This window comes from Lynx canadensis, chromosome C2 (assembly GCF_007474595.2).
Source record: "Lynx canadensis isolate LIC74 chromosome C2, mLynCan4.pri.v2, whole genome shotgun sequence".
NCBI classification, from domain to species: Eukaryota; Metazoa; Chordata; class Mammalia; order Carnivora; family Felidae; genus Lynx; species Lynx canadensis.
The window spans coordinates 110,475,880-110,494,866 of NC_044311.2; the positions used below are offsets into that span (position 1 = coordinate 110,475,880).

The following is an 18,987-nucleotide window of genomic DNA, read 5'->3' on the forward strand; positions in this document are numbered from 1 at the left end:
AGCAAGATTGATGTGGTCTATTTTGGTACATTACTTAGACTAGGATTATCAAAGAGTGAGACACTACAGGGGCACCTTACAGGGATAATTATCTACTACAAAGACCACTCCTACTATGTGATGAATTGGTACCCGCGTGCAGAGATGCCGTATCTCTCAGCTCAGAAAGTGAATAGTTTTTGCTTTGTACTCTAGACACATTAGTACTTAGGTACAATTAATTTTGCAGTTCTGAGATTGTATAAATATTTAACATTTCATTTTTGTTTTTTATTATTTTTGGTCAGTTCCTGCTATAATCTTTGAACCAGTCACTCCTATGAAAGAGACTCCAGGGACCACATTTGGTAATGCCATTTTCTGACCTTCAGCAAGAGCTTTTTCTGCTCATTGTCAAACTGATTCCACTTGTCATTCAACTACATTCTTTATCTTATGAGTTGAACATAAGGCCCAAAATGATGCTTCACTCTCTTGTTCTTAAGAGAGTCATGCCTGAATCTAGTTGGGGATATCTTTTTGCCCTGTAACTTACTTTAAAATTTTTTCATGCCACCTTCTGTTTTTGTCTTAATCTGAGTTCTCTGCTAAGGCAAATATCATATGTTCATGTGAGCACCTAATCCTGATCTGTGCTAACCAGGCTGTGACAGGGAAGTTGCTTTATATATCCTTTGTAGTACTTTTTATCTGCCTGTTTGTTTTTGTTGTTGTTGTTAACTTTTGAGTAATATGTTTTTAGTGAATTGTCAATCAGATACTGTGATCAAGGACAGTAAGTTTAAATAGTAAGCCCCATCCTTAGGGTGAATCTGACTACCCCTTTCACCACCATAGTTTAGAAATAGATGATTCTTAATCTTTTAAATGCAGTCAGGGTACTCTAGGAGAATGTGATAAAGAGGTTCATGACTGGCTCAGTTGGGGGACTGTGCAACTCTTGATCTTGGGGCTACAGGTTTGAGCCCCACATTGGGTGTAGAGAGTAAAAACAAATTTAAATATTTTTAAAATATATGATAAAAATACTAATATTGACTCTCTGCATTAATAACTTCATGTTTATGTCATTTTGACCCCCAAATATCTTCAATAACAAAGGAAGATACAGGAACATAGTAGGGGCAAATTTTTTTCAAGACAAATCTGTCAAGCTTTAGAAAACATTTTTTTTTAACTTCATGATTTGTAGAACCATCAACTTTAAAGGTTATCTTTTTCCACCTCCAAAGACATCCCAGTGGGAATGTCATTCATAAACCAAGCTTAAAACCACTCCAAGTCCTTTAAGATCCTGGGACTACACCAGATAAAAACTGAGTCCTTTGTTTCAGAAGCCTGAGCTTTCTATGAAAGCTTTGTTTCATAGCCTTACCTATTAAAAGTGTAAACCCACATAACCCTCTGATGAGGGAATCATGAAGAGTCCTTTCCCGTTCAGTGTTGGTGAGAAGTACTTGTTTGGAAGATACATAATTTTCCTCTTGCTCAGGGTAGAAGGAAACATGTTTTACTTAGTCTTCAGGCTAGTGGAACACAAAAACTTTTCTTGCATAAAAAGCCTAGAGAAGGGAAATAAGGCAGGGTGCTTTCATAAATTCAAGGTTTTTGTTGGGTACATCAAGTGCTAGACTGATTATGTAAGTTATTGAAGAAGTAAAGCATCATTTTGGGCCTCAGTAGATCAGGGAAGGAGTTTGGGTCGTGACATCACATCAGAATTTGCACAAGTGGACAGGTGAGAGAGAACAAAGAAAAAAAAAAATAGGACACGTTTAGAGGCCACCAGAGGGGCAGAGGTTCTGGGGCTTTGAAGCATCTGTCAAAACATTTTGTTGGTGATTCTGCATTTGGATAATACCACAGGAAGTTGAAGGAGGGCTTGAATGTTGCACTCAGGAGTCCAAAGTTGTTCTCATGAGCATCAGAAATCTCTTCTTTCCACACTGGATAAAGTTTTCCCCGCACTGAGTGTGGATGGGTGCTTTACGAGTGCCACAGACTGAGTGGGTGCCCCTTACACAGTCCTCTTGAGTACCTTTCTATAGACACAAGTCACAAAATCTTTCCAAAGATGAGTTCTAAGCAAGGTCTTCATAGCTATTTTTGGTTATTTGTATAACGGCTACTTGGATATTTAGGAATTTTTTCTGCAGCCGTAATTTGATAAACATGGTACATGTCTTCTTTATTCAACACCCACTAAAGTGCAAGTTAGTTTTTTACATGCCTTTTCAAGATGGTTAGTAAATGCCTAAAAATGTGCTAGAGTCTACCATATTAGATTCATATAATCCGCTATCTAGTAGAACTGTTTCCCTCTTTTGCTAAACAGAGACCACAGGTAATGACTATCTCAGGAGATGTAGAAGTCCCTAACTACAGTTAAGCCAAATCTGGACAAAATAATGGGTTTTCCTTCATATTAGTTTGCTAAGTCTGCCATAACAAAAGAGACTGGGTGGCTTGAGCAATAGAAATCTATTTCTCACAGCTCTGGAGGCTGGAAATTTAAGATGAATGTATCAATAGTTTTAATATTTCCCAAGGCCTTTCTCCTTGGTTTGTAGATGGTCTCATCTTTCTGTATCCTCACATGGCCTTTCCTCTGTCTGTGAGCATCCCTTGTGTGTCTCCCTATTCTCATATGGTCATGAGTCATATTGTATTAGGGACCTGCCCTTGCAACCCCATTTAACCTTCATTGTCTCTTCAAAGTTCCTATCTCCAAATACAGTGACATTTGGGAGTTAAGGCTTCAACATAAGTATTTGGGAGAAACACAGTACACTCCACATACCCTCCATCTATAAATAAAAATAATAATTCTAGAGGCAATGTTGCACTGGAAAAATACATTTTGAAGTGGATGTTGTAGCTCTTTATACATCTTTAAAAAACTTCTTTTGCTTATTTTATTACTTCAGTTCCTGTTACAGATCTTGAACCTGTTACTGTTAGAACTGAGACATCTGGGACAACATTAGGTAATGATTCTGTGCCATTTGCCAAATGCTTTTGCTGTTCATTGTACATTCCATTCAGTCTCCATCTCCTAGATTTTCCTCCTTCGTAAGACAGCCACCATCATCCTCTCTTGCCATTCAATCAATCTGAAGAATACTGAAGCCTCTTAAAAACAAGTTTCCTGTTGTTTTTATGAGAGCAGACATTAGCTTAACTCAAAACATTGCTGCCATTTGGTACGTTTGACATTGTCGTGTTAGCTCATGCTCCACTGAACAGTGTTCTGTGTTAATACTAAGTTTAAAACAAGTTGGGATCTGTTTCTTATCTAGGCGGATCAGCAATAACAGCTACTCTTAGACTCCTTTGCACATCTATGTTTTAAAAAAACTATTTGTATGATATGTTTGTTTCTTTGTTCCTGCTTTAAATAATGACATGTTTTATTACTAACTTGATAGATAGGAAATGATCTAAATCTGCAATTTTAAATTATAAGCCTTTCCCTTAGTGTGACTCTAGCCTCCCCTCCCCTTGCACCAGGGTTGAGCCCTCCTCATTTTTTCCCAGTGAAGAAGTTCTGTGAATGTTTAATTACAAGTGCTAATCTTCATGCCTTGAATGAATTACTCAACTACATACATGAGTTTGCCCCAAAGTGCCATCAATGATAAACGAAGATACATTGGCCTAAAAGGATTGAAAATTTTAAATTACAAAAAATTGCCTAGAACTTTTGAAAATTTAACAGCTTTTGTAAAAACCTCTCCTTGATATCCAGAGCCTAAAGACCTAGAGTAACACAAAGTTTTTCTTTCTTCAGCTACCAAAATGTCACAAAGACCCCGTCGTCCACGTCCCAGACTTAAAACCACACCGAGCTCTCAAGTACCTCAGACCAAATCGGGTAAATGTGATCGCTTGATTTAAGGGTGAACCCTAGTAGCCTATCCCAGTGGGAACACAAAGCAGTGCCAAGCTGTTCGTCGCTCTAAGCCTGAAGTCATGAGGCATGGTCAGGTGTCTGAGAATATGGCTGCTTTGCCCAGGTGTCAGAGAATACAGCTGGTTGAGATATATTTGATGCCAGAATATCTTACTCTATGTGAAAGTCTTCTTTTATATGCATTTAGTATATTTTTACTGTCAATTTCTGTCAAATTTTAATGATAAAGCTTCTTTAGCAGAGTCAGTATATGTAGTTCAAGGAAACAAATATAAGGAATATAAATTACATCCCTTGCATATTTCTGGACCAATATTGAAAATTGCCAATATTGATGTGATAATGGTGAGTGATATGCCAGCTATGAGAGACTTTCTAAAAATAATGGAGTTGGGTATATGTTTGCATGATACATTAAACACTGACCTTGAAGAGGAAAAGACAAAGGTGATCTAGACTTGGACCTTGGGCCCACTACAGGATTTGAATGAATGGAGGGAAAAGTGAATCAAGGCAGAAGGGCTGGACATGTGGGGTGGTAGGGGATCAGCCACAAAGGCAATCCAGTGGGCCTAACACAGAATGTCCTATTTCCAGATGGCCAAAACAAGGTTATTGATGATGCTGCATTTGTAAGGGTCCAGGCAGACAGTTGAAAGGGAATTTTGAGGACCCAATTCAGAAGCTTGGATTTGATACAGGGACATCAACTGTCTTCGATTTCTACTTTATTTGGGCTTTGGCTGGACAGATAATCCACTAAGTATTTTAGACTGAGTAACCATCTTTATTTTGCTCTTTTATGTGTCATGATGAATTCTTGGAAAGATCAGCATAGTCTACTTCAATGATTAATTTTTATATCTATTTAAAACTTATAAACTGTTTATTGCATCCATGTTTACTTAAACATAGCAAGTGCACATTTTCAGCTTCCATAGAAATACAGACTGATAAGATTTTTTTAAAGACCATTTCTTTTCCAAGTTTGTTAGGTAAATGAATAAGAATATTTGCCAGTGCAGAGTTTTCCATATCAGAATCCATTATCTAAAACCTAGGATAATTTAATGTTGCCTTCTTTAAGGCAATCAAGATAATTCAAAGGCTAAGCTGCAGACCATGATTGTAGTTTCGCCAAGTGTTCAAAGAATGATTATCTACTCTTTCCTTAAGAGGTTATTTTTTGTTTTTGTTTTTGAGGAAGGGTTGACACACAAATAGATTTGTTTGGATGTGAATGTTCTGACTTTTTGTGTATTTTAAAATCTCTTTGGTTTACTGTATTTTTTGGTCAGTTCCTGCTACAGTTCTTGAACCTGTCATGCTTATATCTGTAATAACAGATATACTGGCTTTTCAACAAGACGTATTCTGCTTGTTTTATAATCCAGAGTTTCCTCTTATTTTATATTACTGTATGTCATTCTTTTGGGCCATTCATTTACATTCTTAAAATTATGAAAACTCTTAAAACAAATCATCTGTCTTTTCATAGAGAATCAATCATTCATGAATGTACTTTAGGGCATTTATTTGCCATGTAATCTATTTTAAATTGTTTCACGTTATTTTGTATTTTTTTTTAAGCAGTGCTTGCAGTTAAAAAACTTTTTCAAACATACTATAGGTTTCTACCTCTAACTTAGTTAGAAGCCATTAACAGCTATCGTGAGGCCAAGAGAATCCATTCATTTCACATCTACATCTCTACCTTTTTTTTTTTTCTATTTGTGCAGTATTTTTTTTTGTCTTGTTTCTATTTAGGTACTAATGTGTTCTTGTTTTAGTAGTTATGTAGAATGTATGAAAGATTGAAAAATTGAGTTATAAATCTCAGATTTAATATGACTGTCCTTGATAATACATTAAAATTTAGCAATGGTTCTTAACCTTTCTGTTGTCCAATCAAACTGTTCTGTGACACTTTGATTATAATTACTAAACTTTATTTAATTATAAATGGATTTTTTCTTCAAAGACTATTCTGTGCTAATAGAAATTCATTAAGGAGTATACATGACAAAAATCTCAAACTAGAAAGGCAAATATCTAACAGGTTGTAGATAATATCGAATCATGTTTTCACCTCTCATTGCTTCCAGAAAAGAGGTAATGTAGTTGTGTAGTAACCCTAGAATTTCTTCCTTCAGTTTCCAAAACATCACAACAGACACGCCGTCCACGTCCCAGACCAAAAACGACACCAAGTCTTGAAGTATCTCAGTCCAAACCAGGTAAATAAGTATCCCTGGTTTAGAGTCTCAGCAGCCTAACCCAGCAGGATCTCAAGAGTAATTCCAGTGGTTGGGAGTAACCAATAGGCCCTATTAAAAATATAACTCATGTTAAACAGAATTTCCCACTGTAGAGATGGCAAGAGGAACACAGTAGGGGGACAGCTGTGGGGCAACCAAAAGCCTCATAGCTCCTGAGTGAAATCTTCTCTATAACTGTGCCTTTTATTAACTTCCATTTGTCTTCAAAATAAAATTCCTTTAGAAAAATTATGCATATTCAGTTCAAATTAACAGGGTCTTTAGTATCACCAGGTCATATTAGTGTCTTCGGTGGGTGTACATTAGATGTAGGAGACATGTTTTAGTCCTCAAACCTACAAGAAAATTGAGAACAAAAGCCTTCCTCAATAAGATAGAAGATGGCGTTAGAGAGCATGTATGCACAGATGAGATTGATTTCTGGGTGCTCTCAACAAAATGTGCTAGGTACATAAATAGGATCAGGAAAAGATTAGGAAATAGTGGGGCCTTGAAACCACCATAGTACATGGATGACTGGAAAGATAGGTAGGAATAAAATCAGAAAGACTGTATATATAGAGAGACAAACCAAAAGAGATAGTCTAACTTTAATACTAGTATAGAGAATGCCTGACTAGACCGTGGTCATCAAAGCTTACTGAATCTTGATTGGTCCATGGACTCTTATGGTGGAGATTCTTAGGCATCTGATGGAACAGTTGAGACTTAATCCAATAGACATCAGCAAATTCGTCTTTGCCCATGAGGGCATGTTCTTTCTTTGCTTAGAATAGAGGGATACCCTGTTAAATAGATCATGCTTCGGCCTCACTTTCTTTCCAAAGTTGTTAGTAATACCCACACATCCCACTTTATTACTTAAAATCAAATCATCAAAGGAAGAATAAGGAAATAGTTACCTGACTTCGGTATGGCCAAATTTGAGGAAATCAACAGTCTACTTTTCTAGTTTAACAGTTTTTAAAAGTTGTTACATAGTTCTAGAAAGCATATTAATAAGACTCATTTTGAAGAAAATGTCTTGAGGGTTTTTTTATTAAACAATCATTTTGTTTATCTTTAATGCTTTTGATCAGTTCCTACTTCAGACCTTGAACCTGTTACGCTCAGAACTGAGACTTGGGTAACAACACAAGGTAAAAACACATGCTCCTCAGTAGGTGCCTTTCTTTCTGATTGTCAGACTCATTCCGTCAACATCATACCTGCAGGTTCTTTTACTTCATAAGGTTATATCATCCTCTGTTGTCACTCCATTAAATTCTTCATCCTAAAAGTATTGAGGACTTTGTTCAAACAAGTTATTTCTTTTAAGAGAGCCATGCATAAACCTAACTCAAGTCATCTGTTGTACATGTAACCATCTGAAACTGTTTTGTCATCTTGTGTGCTTTTTAATCATGTTTTGTTAAAGCTGGGTTTTGACTCTACTGACTATTATGGCATTGGGAAGTTTCTTTGTGGATCTGAAGTTCTTCTCTCTTTTTTTTTTTTTTAACTCTCCATGTATTATCTCTTCTTTGATTAACTTTTTAGTTAATTACATGGCCTTATCTTAGTAAACTGTCAAAGAGTTTGTATCTATCACCACACCATAATATGTTAGCAGTGGAACTTACCCTTTTGTTCAATAGAAGAGTGCTATGAACAGTTCTTTGTTTCTTGAATAATTTTACATGACTCATTCTCAATGAACTTGGATTTATAAAAGAATATATACTATTATATTAAGGGTGAAAGTTTCAAATTAAAGGTTAATAAGGAAAATTTACTAAATGTAGTAAGTTTTAGAAAATCTGGAGTCATGTGTCATGCTGTCCTTAGCTTCTGAACTAGACTCTGTAGTAATTGAAGATCTTCCTTCTTCAGCTCCTAAGACATCGAAACGAACCCGTCGTCCACGTCCCAAACATAAAACTACACCAACTACTGAAGTACCTCAAACAAAACTGGGTAAATGTGGGTTTCTGGTTAAAGGAGTAAGTCCTAGCAGCTTTTGGGAGTCTGGGATTGATGCCAGTGGTAGAAGTGATAGCCCAAGTGAGCCCAGTGAGGGTGGGGGCACTAAATGATCTGCACTGATCCCCCTGTTGAGTAAGCAAAGGAGAATATGATTTGGGGAGACGTGTGGCAGCTGAATCCCTTGTGCTTTCTGCATAAAGATCTTCTATTTTAATGTGTATTTTATTACTTTTGCTTATTTTGTTCCATACTTCTCTAGCAGACAAAATGTCTTAAATAGAACCAATCATTTTTTATTTCAAGAAACAGTGTCTTCCATTTCCCCACAGCTACATCAACAGCTGTGAGGATATCACAGATGTAGCCTGCTTGTTTTTACTTCTCAGGCTGTAGTGTAGTGAAAGTCAAAACCTCCAATAGGAAGCATTTAAAGATTGAACCAAGGCAATGTGTCTGTGCAAATCAAGATTATTTTTTGCAGGGGTTATAAACATCTTTGAGCATAGAGAGAAGTTTGTGAAGGACAGGAATAAGGAGTTAGAAATAAAGTGAGTCTTAAAATCATGGAGTTTAACAGAGACAAAAAGAAAGGAGGTATTGAGGCCAGCCAGAAGGCACAGGGCTCCTGGAACAAGGGAGATACTGCTTCTAAGTGGTAAAGATAGGGCTGAGTTTGGAAGGGTCCATAAGAGCAGTTGAAGAAAGTTCTTGAAGGTATGACTCAGAAGTTTGGATCTGACCCTAGTAGTATTAGTGGTCTTTTCTGCGATCTCTTCCACATACACAGGGTACCACATTTTTGTGATTAGAGCAGAGAGCTGTTCGACTGGATACCACACACTGAGTAGTTGTTCCTTAACCTGATTGGTTATTAGAATGATTTTGCATCACATGAGGCCTATTTCCACTTACGAGTTCTCAACATGATGAGCAAGGTTCACTTTGGTTTGTTCTTTTCTATGACTCCTTTCAAATATAAGTGCCATTCATTGTATCCATCTTATTTAGACTTGCTATTTTCTTAAAGCTTCCACAGAAAAGCCAATAATTGCCGGGACATTTTCATAAGTCTCTATTTGGTAAAATGTCTACACAAGTTTCCTAGAGCAGTACTTGGAATTAAGTACTTAAACACCTAAGAGCATATTGTGTTGACGTTGAGATGCTTACCAGATTGATAGGTCATCTATCACTGACTATCTCGTAAAAGAATATTTACCTGGTTATAGGGTGACCAAATATTTTATACATTTATTTGAAGCAATGTTATACTGGTTAGATTTTAACTTGCTGACTTTTCACAAGTGTTGACTTCATTGCTTTTCATTAGTTCCCACTACAGATCTTGAAGCTGGCACTCTCAGAACTAAAACTCCAGAAATCATGGGTAATGAGAATGTGTGTCCTTCAAATAGTGCTTTTCTTGCTCATTGTCATGCCTTTGTGGCCACAGGTTCTCCTGCATCTTACAACCATTTCAACACCCTCTGCTGTCATTCCATTGTAGTCTTTATCTTGAAATTATACTAAACTCTATTTCAAGTTACCTGTTAAACTTAAGAAAACTGTGAATATGCTAATATGAGGACATCAAACTGCCATAACTGTTTCATGTGATCATCTGCATGTGCTGAAAAGCACTGACTGCTTTAAGCTTCTTTTCAAACATGAATTTCCATCTGTCCCTTATTTACACTGCTTCTCCCTCCTCAATTGTACAAATGTCATGATCTTTAATTGTATAACTTTTTATTGTATTAGGATCTGTGTGATTATATTGATGGATCTATTGTTTCAAAACAAGATGCTTTTACTTAATTGTCAAAATTTTAAATGTGCCTAAGTCTTGAGACTTTAAATGAAAGGCTTTTCATGATAGAGTACAGTAACTCTCTCATGAGAAGGTTAACAGTATTTCACTTTTATTGAGTCAAGGATTACTTTGAAACTTTGAACACACTCTATAATGTATTGATCCTGATGCTTTCAAATAAATAAACTCATTGTACCCATGATTATTTCAATAATAGGCATTTATCTCAACTTGTACAGAAGTACAAGTAGAATGATAAATGCTTTTTTCAGTAGAGTTAGAAAAGTATATATTATCTAACTGTAAGAAGTTTGTCTAGCAGAATTGTGCATATTAGCAACAGTCAGATAATCAAACATCTGGGAGAACTTGTTGACCACCACTGTACACTTTAGCAGAGTACAATGCTGTATCTATCTTATGAGTTTAATGGGTACTTTTCCACAGTGTAGTCAAATCTGCAGAGGAAGTGTCTCTTTTCTGTTAGTCTTGAGGCTTAAAAATTGACTCTTGCAGTTAGCCTTGAAGTGAATTTTTTTTAAAAAATCTCTTTGGTTTCTTTTATTATTTTTGGCCAGTTCTTCCTACAGCCCTTGAACCTGTCACTCTTAGAACCAAGGATCCAGAAACAACATTAGGTAATCCAGCATTTGTGAACAGTTTTTTCCGGCTCATCATCAACCCATTCTATCCTAATCATAATCACTTTGTCACCATCTTTATAAGACGGTCTTGTCATCTTCTGCTGTCCTTCAACTTTAATTTTCTTCTTGAGAGTATTGAAAACTCTTAACGGAAGTTACCTGTTGTTTTTAAAAGCTATGCATGGAATAAGTCAGAATATCTGTCAACCATGTAATCTTGAACTTTTATCTAAACGGGGCTCAAATTGAAAGCTGAGTTTCAAAGTTGGCAATGTCTATATCTCCTCTAGACCAACCAAACCATAGCAATTCACAGGGTATCATAGATTCTTTGGAAATTTTCTATTTCTTGGTGTGAACCTAAGACCCCACTACCTACAGCTTGGCCATGGTCCTTTTCTGCTTTTGAGGTTAGAGATTTATGAGATTCCTCACTCCTTGACTTAATTTTATGTGTGAGTTTTATCTCTTAAGAATCTTCAGTGATTAAAGAAATAGTTAACAAAATAGAAAATATTTCAATCTTGAAACACATATGCCTTGAATTTCAAGAAAATATAACCTATTTTAGAAAATCTAGAGCCTTGTTTCCAAAACCATCTTCACAGGAGTAATCCAAAGTTTCATCCTTCAGCTCCTAAAACAGCACAACGAACCCGTCGTCCACGTCCCAGACCTAAAACCACATCAAGTCCTGAAGCACCTCAGACCAAACGGGGTAAATATGCTATTCCATGATTTGAGGGGTGAACCCTAGCAGTCTGCCCCAGTGGGGTCCCAAAGAAATGCGTCTGATGGGAAGTGACAGCCTTCAAGGCATGAGAGGTATGGTTAGCAACTGCTTCTTGAGTGAAATTTTTGGTCTCTCTAAAGATGTGTCTAGAGCAAGACTGGCATAGTCACTGATAATTACTTATTGCTATATCTGCATTTAAACACATAATCTAGTTATTATGGTCATGATTACATAAGCATAGGTATTATTTCAGCTTCCAAAAGTTGTCACAAGTTACTTTCATATATATCTTCATATACATTGCCTAAGCAGATTTTCCAAAGCAAGCTTTCATATTGATTAGAGTCAGAATATCAAACATCTTAGAAGAACCTCATAGTGACCATACTAATATGCATAGCAGAATTTAAAAGTTTTGACTACTTTCTGCAATGACTTGTTCCTGACTCGTTTGACCAAATTCTCAAAAATAAACTGGTTCCTGTCAATTCAAAAGTTAAAAAAAAAAGTCATTTGAAACGAATGTTTTGAAAGAAAAATTAAGATTTTTTAATGTGTATTTATACTTTTTCATGTTCCTGTTGTTGCTTTTGGTTAGTTCCTGCTACAAGCTTTGAACCTGTTATTCATAGTTCTGAGGCTCCAGAATCAACATTAGGTAATGATTTTTGTGACCTCATTACATACTTTTTTATTCATTGAAAACCTATTCTATCACTGTCATGGCCAGAATTGCTCCTGCTTTCTTAGACTGCTCTTGTTCTATTTCATACTTGATCTTATATGTAGTCAGGATTCTTTTTTTATTTTTATTTTTGAGAGAGAGAGAGAGAGAGACAGAGACAGAGTGTGAGTGGGGGAGGGGCAGAGAGAGAGGGAATCACAGAATCTGAAGCAGGCTCCAGGCTCTGAGCTGTCAGCACAGAGCCTGTCGTGGGGCTTGAACTCATGAACTGTGAGATCATGACCTGAGCAGAAGTTGGACACTTAACTGACTGAGCCACCCAGGCGCCCCATTAGTAGTCAGGATCCTTAATTCAAGTGCTACCTATTGTTTTTAACAAATGTCCCTGGACCCAGGAAATCTATCTGCCATTAAACTTCCTTTAAAATTTCATTCTCTGAAGTGTCTGAATTCTAAATTACAACCCATCTATTTGGTAGTTAGATCTATAAAATGATGATAATTAAATACCATGAAATCTTTCTGAGCAACTTACTTTCTATAAGATTTTTGTGACATACGCATTATTCTCTTCCTATTTTCAGGGATTGTTTTTCCCTGTTATATTAAATTATCTAAAAAAAAAGTGCTTTCTGGAAGTGCAAACAATAGTAAATACAAGCTACAGTCTTTTCCCACCACAGAATATTTTGGTTATTCTTTATCTTCCACCACAGCTTAGCATTGATTCTTAATCTTCACTAACTAGGAATCTCTGAGTAATTACATTAATATCTATTCCTCTAATTAACAAATCTTGTTATTTTGTTTCCAAAAACACTGTCAGTAGTGATAAGAAACAGATTAGTAAAATAAAATGTTTCAAAGTTAGGCAATAAACTCAAGAAAATGTAATATTTTAGAAAACACAGTCTGTGAACAGTGCTTTTGATGGTTTCTAGACCTATAAACACAATAGCAACTCGATTTTCTTCATTTAGTTTCAAAAACGTTGGGGGGAAAATAAATCCTCCTCCCAAACTTTAAACTTCTGAAAGTTTCACAGCAGGAATCAAGAAAGTCAGTGATTTCTAGTTTGAGTCCGTCCAGCCCATTGCAGTTGGATCCCAGGGATGACGGTGATGTAGCTTGTTAACTTTCAATTCCCACCTCTATACCTTCTAAGAGAGAGAAGGCACAAATTGTAGTTAGTATCTCTACAATTACATGTTGACCAAAAGGATCATGGTTGGGGAGATTTATATGGTAGCCGAATTCATCATGTGCCCTGCAGAAGGGTTGTCTCCAACAAAAGATGCATCTTATTAAATTCTCTAACCACTCTATTTCATTTATCTTTTTTGAAATTGGCAATACTTATTTGGCTTACTAAACAAAAATTTCCTTGCCCTCTGTGTTTCTAGAACTATATTAGCAGTTGGGTGGGGTGAGGTGAGGAACAGAGGTAGAGACCAAAGTAAGAACATGTTTCACTTGCTGAGAAGAGTACAATATAACTGTGAAGAAACACTGTTCTCAAGTTTGTTTGTTTGTTTGTTTGTTTTAAATAAGGCAATTTGCTTATACAAAAGCAGCTTGTTTAATTGGTAAGAATATAGAGAGAAAATACTTAAAGGAAACAAAGATCTATGTGGATTGATAGAGAATAGTTGGGCTTTGAAATAACTTCAGAATTTTGCATTAGTGGACAGGAGGGTGGAAGCTGCAAAAATCAAACAAAAAATCTCAATACCTATTGAGATTACCCAAGGGGGAGGTCAAACTAGAACACAGAACAAAACACGCTAAATGGTACTAAACATGTTGGTAATGATACTGTCAGAAAATCAGCTGTAGGAAGCTCTTAGAAAGCCCTTGTGGGAATTCATATTCAGATACCATAGTGAGAACCTAGTTTTTTCTCAAATAGGCTCTTGCATTTTGTAGGATGCTTAAGATCAGGGGTCAGCAAATTTTTTATGTAAGGATGTTAGATGGTAATAATTTAGACTTGTAGGCCATTCTCTGTTGAAACTACTTGATTCTGCTGTAGTATCTCAATTGAAGGCAACCAAAAGCAATATGTAGATGATATGGAAATATGCCATGGATCATCTTAACTTGAGGGTGTTGTTGTATTCCTATAAAATTTTATTTGGATTTTATACCATTTTCACATGTCATAAAATATTACTCTGAAATTTTTTCTGTCATTGAAAAAGTACAAAAACTGTTCTTAGCTCACAGGTCAGGCCAAGGGCTGGATTGGCAGGGCCATAGTTTGACAATTGCTGCTTTAATAATGTATACTCTGCATGACTCTCCATAACTGTGTGATTTTTGAAGATCTATGTATTTCTATCCATTGCTACCTTTATCTAAAACCTGTAAAAATAAATTTTCCATAATTACTTTGACATTTTAGATGCTCTTCTTTCAGCTCCCACTGAACTGCAAACTCTTACTTTGAAACCAGTGACATCACCAAGCCTAGAAATGACACAGAGTCAACCTGGTAAATAGACTGTTTTATCTGTCTGGGTACACTGTGAGCCTCAGGGGACATTTTCCAAGTGTTAAATTTTCAAATATAAAAAAAAACAAGTAATACACATTTAATAACTCGATACATTGTACATGCTTTTCCCATGATTGCATACTGGTGTTAAGTTAGTTACATATTCATGGCAATTGTTATTCACCTGATAGACATATTTATCTTCATTTCATTGTGTATACTCTGTATCACATAGAGAATAGTCAAGTATGTGGATTAAGTAGTCAACAAAACCACTTAGAAGAATTGATTTTATCCCTTATTTTTCACTAACAGTTACAAACTTGTAGTTCTCTTTAGTAATAAGCTAAATGTGTGTTCTGTTCTGTGAAAAGAATGTTAGTTCAGTTATAACCATGAAGGAGGGAGAAAGTTCTCACTTAAGCACAGGTCACAAAACCACCCTACACAATATTGCCCTTCAAAAATGAAAACATTTTAAGTTAGGAATTCAGTAGCTACTCCCTGGCATATATTTTGAAACATCAGATCTTTTTTCCAGCATAGGATTATAATTCTTTTCATCTCCTTTGTGTATCTTCTAATTAATTAAATGACATTTTTGTGCCCATGATGGTACAAGGTACGGTTGTTAATAGTTACCTACAACACTTTCAAAATTAGGAATTCAATTCAGTTATTTGAGCTTCCCATAATGTTATTAATAATACTGTTATTATCATAACAGCAAACATTGAGCATGACATGCAAACAAAGTGCAAGACACTTTTCTAAATAGTATTTAGCTTGTGTGCATTCCCAATGCTGGCAACAACCCATTCTTGATCAATTGTATCATTTTGTGTTCTCTGCTAGTTTCTGAAGTCCTGGAATTCGTTACATTAAGCATTGAGTCATCAAAGGAAGCTATAGGTAAAAAAACATTTTCCCATCAAGAAATTCAGGTATATGTGCTTTTCCATCTCATTGCAGAAGTCATCTTTGGATGCCCTCATGCTTTGTGACATTTCATAGCTCTTCACATCTTGTCTGTGCTCATCCAGTGAATCTTAAAAGTCAGATATTACATACAGCACGTTGTGCTAGTGTCTGCTGTATTGCTATGCACGTTTCACAATTTTCTTAGTTCCCTTTCACTCTGAATGCAAAATTTAACATTCTCATCATTCTTTAAATATGAATATGAACATCCTGTTTTTCATTTTTATATTGTTTTTAGGTTTCATCCCAATGCTTTTTAAGGACTCTTTGTCTTTTTATTAGTAGAATACTTAATCAAAATATGTAAGGAAGTGAAATTACCTGCTTTACTCCAAGTAGAAATTGCTGAAGACCCTGACAGTTACCGTGTGTGTGTGTGTGTGTGTGTGTGTGTGTGTGTGTGTGTGTGTGTACCCTTGCCCCCACTGAACACTGCCTTCATTATCTGCCTTCACCTCTGCCCTCTTAAATTGTAGTCATCTTCCTAATCTACCAAAACGTTATTTATTCTCATGAATATATTTACTTAACTAACCTCTGTTTACAAAGTCAACAGTGTTCTATTACAGTGTTTTATGAGCTGCCCACCACTAACCAGCCATTCCCTGTTTATTCCCTAGCACCAACTGTAACAGATTATCTATATCCCTCTGCCCAAGCACCACTCAGTCCAGAGGAGCCAAAGACTGCAGGTGGTAAAGGTTTTCATGCTCTCATTCATTTATTCACCAAATTTTTAATTAGCATCTGTTATGTCCATGGAACATGGAAGTTCAGGCTGTGGTATTTGTTCTGCAGTTGAATTCATTTGAAGAGCAATAGCTTCCCAAATTCTTGGATTCTTAACACCAAAATGACAACTGACTCTCTGAATACAGAAATTCTGGTTTTCTGTGTTATCAAAATATGGAACATTATGGCATTTGATAGCCAGCTACTGACAGTTAAAACATAAATATTAGTTGGAAAATTAGTATTACAGAATAGGATTTCCCCCTTGTTTCTCTCTTTTCTTCTCTAAATCCATCGTCCTATCTATAAAAAAAATACATACAAAATCTTAAGAGAATGAGATGTGTTGACATTCAAGAAAGATATACTTAACTATAGCTTAACACCTTAAAGTTTTCTAAAATTGTTCTCCTTTGTTTTGATACAGTTGTGGAATCTATTACAAATGTGTCTGAACCACCTGAGACCACGCTAGGTAATGACACATCTCAGCAGCTTTTCTTCTCATTACCACCATCACCTGAGAACCTCAGGTTCTCTCTCATCGTGAATTCATGTTGCAACATCATTCTTTGCCACCACAGTTAATTTTCTTTCTAGGTGCTTCTGTTCGTAACCATTGTCCAAAAAGTCTCTTCTTCTGTTCAGTTTTGTATCTAGATGTTGGTCTCTTTCTTTACTTAAGTCAGTGAAACTTTGAAATCTAAAGCATCTTTTTCCTAACACTGAACATTCTGCCAGCTTGTATTGTGTCGAATATTTCAGTTTTCTTTTTGTATGATGATCCATTTCATACTTTCTGCCCTAGCAATGTACTTTCCATTAACACTCATTTCATCACATTCGTTTACATGTCTGATTTTTTTTTTTTGCCACAATTCTAAGTGAAATTCAATGCTTCTTCATGGGGTCATGCTTTAACATTTCATATTACTTTGGTTTGCTCTTTAAGGTTACTATCTTTCTAATATTGTTCTAGTAGTGTTGAGGAGGTACTAGTTTGAAATGAGGACTTAAAAGTAAGGATATTGCTTACTTTGAAATTATTTGGTAATCTGGCATCTCAGCATTTTTTAAACTAAACACATTATGAAGAAGTAGGAATGCTATTTTGCTACAGAGTTGCAATTTCTTTTTTTTTTTTTTAATTGTTACCATCCTTTCTGTCATAAGTACTTAAAGTTTGTGAAGCACTTTCATAACTCCAGGTACTTTCCTTCAATTATCATAGAGACATCTCCTCTGCCTTTCCAAACTATAATCCTACCCAGCCCTGATGAGCCTCCGACTGAACCGGGTAAATATTATTTTGTATTTCATGTAGAAGGTGAGTGTTTGCAGAATTTATAAGAATGGAAAGACAGTATGGGCACTGTAGACATCAGAACACCTAACTTAATCACTCTGCTCACAGTCTTTGATGGGGGATCTGACTTCCCTGATGCCCCATTTCTCATCCTAATAGACATTCACTTGGCAGCGTTATGAATATTCTTTAGGCTATGGCTGAAAAGCCCTTCTGAGCTACTCTGCAAATGTTTCAAACAAGAAATAGTATTGTTGCTGGGAAATAACATTTATATTCCATTTTTATATATAAATATGTATCTTAATTTTAAATACTTGATCATCTTAACTAGTTTTACAAGTCTTGCGGTAATGTACAGAATATTTTAAGGTATCTAATTTGTGTTGGGGATTAACAGATTTCACTGTGTGGTCCCCATAAAAGGGTACAACTGGCCAGTCACCTTATCATTATTCAGGTCCTTTACTTCTTTCTCCTCCCCTTTCTGCAGCAGTTGGACCTTTCACTCCATGTAAATAAGAAAAACTGACATGAAACCAGCTACTTAGCAAGTCGTCAAGGTTTACTTGATGGTGGAATTTGAAATACAGGAAAACAGATCACCAATATGGATAACTAAATGTTTGGCCTCTTACAAGGAAAAATCCTCTCAATATCTATAGGCTTTCTTAGCGTGATAGTTTATCATAAATAAGCCCAAACTTGTGTTTTGATTGTTAATAAGCTATTTCATATGGCTCTATTTCCAAAAGAGATATGAATGTTAATTTTATGCATTGTCCTCTAAAATATCTCATTAAATTTTGCCTACCAAATTTACAGTTTAATTTTTACTGAAATATCACCTTAACCACATTAACTGACTCTGTGCCAGTCATCTCTAACTTCTCCAAAGTTTAAGTAGCTGTAATGATACGATTGGAATGTTTCATTGTGAATACTATTAGTAATATCTACCTCATACCATGGGAGAAGCAAATAGCCCATCAGGAACCTCAGCAAGCCAAGGAAGTTGGTAGTCAGAAAATCACAAGACTGAAAGAAATTCTAGAATCACAGAATTTCAGTATTGGAAGCGCTCTTAAAAGTCCTGTTACTTTTGAGAGAGAAGCTGAGGCTGTAGACTGAGTGATTAGCAAAGGGAGCTCTTAAGTCTTCAGGCTCCTAAACCAGCACAATCTCTTGCATATGTTTGTGTTCATTTCTCTCCAGGCAATCCCACTGAAGATTCCACTGAAACCACTGCATGCAGACTCGATAGAAACTTCTAGTATCTAATAACTCTTATTTTCAGCCAGCTTTCCTTAGGTGCCTGAAACCCAGTGACCTTGGGAACCATTTTGTTTCTCCTAAGCTGTTTATACCAAACACACTAGAGTCCATACAAATGTGTTTCCATAAACTGCAGCCTTGCATGTGATAATTACTTTCCT

The 18,987-nt window shown here is 36.0% G+C and overlaps 1 protein-coding gene across 1 annotated transcript in view; it reads left to right on the forward strand.

Annotated features, from left to right (window-relative positions):
- LOC115523333 (ABI family member 3 binding protein) overlaps positions 1 to 18,987 on the forward strand; it is a 270,902-nt gene that overhangs the window by 169,408 nt on the left and 82,507 nt on the right. The window contains exons 32-46 of the mRNA XM_030329269.1: positions 288 to 347; positions 2,928 to 2,987; positions 3,791 to 3,874; positions 6,067 to 6,150; positions 7,272 to 7,331; positions 8,065 to 8,148; positions 9,488 to 9,544; positions 10,549 to 10,608; positions 11,249 to 11,332; positions 11,949 to 12,008; positions 14,455 to 14,529; positions 15,388 to 15,444; positions 16,134 to 16,205; positions 16,673 to 16,720; positions 17,477 to 17,542. Coding sequence (XP_030185129.1) covers positions 288 to 347; positions 2,928 to 2,987; positions 3,791 to 3,874; positions 6,067 to 6,150; positions 7,272 to 7,331; positions 8,065 to 8,148; positions 9,488 to 9,544; positions 10,549 to 10,608; positions 11,249 to 11,332; positions 11,949 to 12,008; positions 14,455 to 14,529; positions 15,388 to 15,444; positions 16,134 to 16,205; positions 16,673 to 16,720; positions 17,477 to 17,542 — 1,011 coding nt within the window. The remainder of the gene's footprint in view (positions 1 to 287; positions 348 to 2,927; positions 2,988 to 3,790; positions 3,875 to 6,066; positions 6,151 to 7,271; positions 7,332 to 8,064; positions 8,149 to 9,487; positions 9,545 to 10,548; positions 10,609 to 11,248; positions 11,333 to 11,948; positions 12,009 to 14,454; positions 14,530 to 15,387; positions 15,445 to 16,133; positions 16,206 to 16,672; positions 16,721 to 17,476; positions 17,543 to 18,987) is intronic.